Here is a 4,439-nt window from a genome sequence, read left to right on the forward strand (position 1 = left end):
GATTATCGAAAATTTTAAGTTGAGAGCAAGCAGTTGTGAGTGTGTCTCAGTCACTGGTGAGAGAAAAGGGTAAGTCGGTTATTCTTTCCTCTAAGGTACAAATATTGGTTCCAGGAAGGCGTGGGCTCATCTCAGGAGGCTAAATAAAAAACTCTAAGGAAATGTGTGCATGCTTATGAAGAATCTTTCATTGGTCTCTTCCTGTTGGTTTTGTATGCATCAAAGGAACCTAAAAGCTGAAGAGGAATCCCATCCTCTGAGACACAAATCAACTTAAGTTCCTACCCATATTCATTTCCACTCCCTGCACTTCAACTAGTTCGGTCCGTAAGTAGAAAAGGACCACTCTTTCTTAACACTGTATCTGGGTTCTTTGAGTGGTATCTTGCAAACTTAGCACCTGTACACAGCAGGTGGAAAGTGACAAATTGGGGCAAAAAGTCAGATGAGTTTTACTATTGAAATGAATCACCTACTGTAAGATGAGTTCTTAGAAATGTAGATTTAACTTATTTTCTCCTGCTTTCCTTCTTTACTTTATCTCAAACTTCCATTCAGATCTAAGATATTCGAGAATTGTTAAGACTTTGTTATAAAATCAGTTAGATACATAGATAGACAGATAGTAATTGATGGGATACTAATAGAGACAAAGTTGCTATGTATACTTCTATATGCTAATATGCAAGTCAAACATTGACCCTGCGGATTGAGACTCTTGCTTTAGGTCTCAGGCTACCTTGGACTTCACTGGATGAGGATTTTCACATTTCATCAAATCTGATCATGAAGCTATTCTGGGAATTGTTCCTCCTGGTGCAGTAGAAATTTCAGAGTATCTTGGTTCTATTTTAAAAGTTCTGATATCCATGTTGGTGATAGCAGTAATCTCCTTTCTGCTATTTATTTACATAGTTCAAAAACCTTTCTTTAAAGTAGCTTAAGCCACATTCCCTGGAGGTATCTTCTCTGGGATTTCTGAAGGGCAGAGATCACGGCTTCTCTCACACTGGTGAACAAGTTTCATAGTATTTGCCCACTGAACAATTAGTTAGAATCCTGAACTAAGACATTTTGTATTAATATTAATATTAAGCAAAGAACCTTATTTTGGACCCAATTTCCATTATACAGAATCCCAGCTTCTCTTGATGTCAAGGTGACATAGGCCCCTCTTCTTACATTGGTCCCGTTTTTCCTGTCTCAGCTTCTAGGTCTTAATTAAGAGACACAGACTTGATGGAATTGTCTTCTTTGTGAGATCATTCATTACCTGGATTTATGAGAATGAGGAGTAAAGGAAGATGGTGGAGGCAACACATGATATCTAACAAAGCCAATATTAGAATATATTTAGAAACCTAGGATAGAAGGAATACGAAAGACAGCTGGCCTCTACCCAGTGGATTATGTTTGGGAGAGCACATATGAAAGCCATGTTCTCAGAACCACATAGGAAGTGTTCTAGGGTAACAGAAATGGGGGCAGGGGGCAGTTATGCATGAACCTTGATGCTCTCTGGATCATTTGGGAGGTCGTGGGAATCCCATTATGGAGCTGCGCTGAAATTCTTACCTGCTCTGAGAGATCAAGGACAAGCCCTTTGAAAGCAGGCAGTAGTGAGGACATCAGTAACAGTATCAGGCTCAAAATAATCCACGAAGACCTAGCTCTTAGATTCAGAAGGACTCTCTGAAAATACTGAAAGAGTATATGTACTCTCTTTCTTCCTAAGATCAAAACTGGAAATTCTGTAATACAGCTGCAAGGCACAATGTGATAAGACTCACTGTCATTTATTGAACAGTTACTAACTGCCAGGCACAATACTTAATACTTTATCTGTATCATCTTATTTAATGCTTATAACTTCTCGGTGAGGTAGGTGATGTTAGTAATGTCAAATAACATATGAGGAAACTACAGAATGATTTAGCTGAACTGTTCAGTTTTCAAATATTCCCAGCCACTAACAATTAAATTCTTGGTGTTTTTTTTTTTTAAGTTTTCCCATGAACAAGGAAGCAAAAATGAATGTGCTAGGTAGAATTTGTAGTAGCCTTCAAGATTCCTGCCCTCTAGTATATACTTTCTATTTAATAACCTTCCTTTGAGTATGCCTGGGACCTGTTAATACGATGGAATATCACCCCCGTGACTGCATTACGTAACATTATGTAATAGTTTGTCATAGCAAACTGGAGAGAGTCTATCTCGTTGGTTTTGAAGACGTAACCTGTGGTGTTTTAAGAAGGCCAAGTAGCTAGGACTTTCTTGGACCTAGGGTGACCTCAGTAAGTTGAGAGTTATATGTCCTGCCAACAAACAGCAAGGAAACTGGAACCTGAGTCCTGAAACTGCAAGGAACTGAATCATGCCAACAACCACAAGAAGCTTGGAGAATGATCCCCAACCTCAGATGAGATTGCAGCCCTTGGTGATATGTTGATTAAAACATGATGAGAGCTAAACAGAGGGCCCAGATGACCTGACCAACAGAGAGGGTGAGACAATAAATTTGCATGTTTTATGCCAGTCAAGTTTGTGGTAATTTATACACCTATTGAAATCTAAGACAATGAGTTTCTCCTAATTTCTTCCGCATGTGTCTCTGTGTGTGTGTCAGAGAGAGAGAGACTAGGAAATCACTTCATTAGTTTATGAAGGAAGCTTTATAACAAGCAAAGTCCACGATAACTCCAGAATTATCTACCTGGTCGATGCATTTTCCACATAGAGAATGGATTCTCATTTCTCAATTAACTGCTAAATGCTGGGCGCTCTTTATATTCCCAGAGGGAGAGAGACCAAGAATGAGAAGAAATGTCCAACACCAGCCTCGTGACTGCGTTCATCCTCACGGGCCTTCCCCATGCCCCAGGGCTGGAAGCCCCCCTCTTTGGAGTTTTCCTGGTGGTTTATGTGCTCACTGTGCTGGGGAACCTCCTCATCCTGCTGGTGATCAGGGTGGATTCTCACCTCCACACCCCCATGTACTACTTCCTCACCAACCTGTCCTTCATTGACATATGGTTCTCCACTGTCACGGTGCCCAAAATGCTGATGACCTTGGTGTCCCCAAGCGGCAGGGCTATCTCCTTCCACAGCTGCGTGGCTCAGCTCTATTTCTTTCACTTCCTAGGGGGCACTGAGTGTTTCCTCTACACGGTCATGTCCTATGATCGCTACCTGGCCATCAGTTACCCGCTCAGGTACACCCGCATGATGAGTGGGTGCTCCTGTGCTCTCCTGGCCACCAGCACTTGGCTCAGTGGCTCTCTGCACTCTGCTGTCCAGACCATATTGACTTTCCATTTGCCCTACTGTGGACCCAACCGGATCCAGCACTATTTGTGTGATGCACCGCCCATCCTGAAACTGGCCTGTGCAGACACCTTGGCCACAGAGATTGTCATTTTTGTGACTGTTGGAATAGTGGCCTCGGGCTGCTTTCTCCTGATAGTGCTGTCCTATGTGTCCATCGTCTGTTCCATCCTGCGGATCCACACCTCAGAGGGGAGGCACAGAGCCTTTCAGACCTGTGCCTCCCACTGTATCGTGGTCCTTTGCTTCTTTGGCCCTGGTCTTTTCATTTACCTGAGGCCAGGCTCCAGGAAAGCTGTGGATGGGGTTGTGGCCGTTTTCTACACTGTGCTGACACCCCTTCTCAACCCTGTTGTGTACACCCTGAGGAACAAGGAGGTGAAGAAAGCTCTGTTGAAGCTGAAAGACAAAGTAGCACATTCTCAGAGCAAATAGACACTAGGGAAGATTACATATCTTAGCTCTTGTGAATAGTGCTGTGAAAAACATACAGGAGCAGGTATCTTTTGGATGTAATGAATTCTTTTCCTTTGGGTAGATACCCAGTAGTGGAACTGCTAGATTAAATGGTAATTCTATTTTTAGTTCTTTGAGAAATCTCCACACTGTTTTCCATAAAGGTTGTACTAATTTACATTCCCATCAACAGTGGATAAGTGTTCCCTTTTCTCTATAGCCTTGCTAACATCTGTTATTTTTTATCTTTTTAATAATGGTGATTCTGACTGATTTTGTGGCTTTAATTTGCATTTCTGTGATGGTTATTGATGTTGAGCATTTTTTCATGTGCCTGTTAATCACTTATATGTTTTCTTTTGAAAAATGTCTATTCATTTCCTTTACCAACCTTTTGATGAGATTATTTGCTTTTCGTTGTTGTTAAGTAATTTGAGTTCTTTGTAAATTCTGGATATGAGTCCCTATTGGATGCATAGTTTGCAAATGTTTTCTCCCATTCTGTTATTTCTGTTGATTATTTCTTTTGCTGTGCAGAAGCTTTTTAGTATAAGTGTTATTTGTCGATTTTAATTTTTGTTGCCTGTGCTTTTGAGGTCTTAGTCATGAATTTTTTGCCTAGACCATGTCCAAAAGAGTTTTCCTGAGGTTTTCTTCTA

The 4,439-nt window shown here is 41.2% G+C and overlaps 1 protein-coding gene across 1 annotated transcript; it reads left to right on the forward strand.

Annotated features, from left to right (window-relative positions):
* Nucleotides 1-3,835, forward strand: LOC129008489 (olfactory receptor 10G9-like). Its single transcript, XM_054440796.1, has 2 exons — nt 1-69; nt 2,797-3,835. Exon 2 carries the CDS (start codon nt 2,824-2,826, stop codon nt 3,757-3,759), a length of 936 nt encoding a protein of 311 aa, XP_054296771.1. The 5' UTR covers nt 1-69; nt 2,797-2,823; the 3' UTR covers nt 3,760-3,835.
* The last annotated feature ends 604 nt before the right edge of the window (nt 3,836-4,439 follow it).

Source organism: Pongo pygmaeus, chromosome 9 (genome assembly GCF_028885625.2).
Source record: "Pongo pygmaeus isolate AG05252 chromosome 9, NHGRI_mPonPyg2-v2.0_pri, whole genome shotgun sequence".
NCBI lineage: Eukaryota > Metazoa > Chordata > Mammalia > Primates > Hominidae > Pongo > Pongo pygmaeus.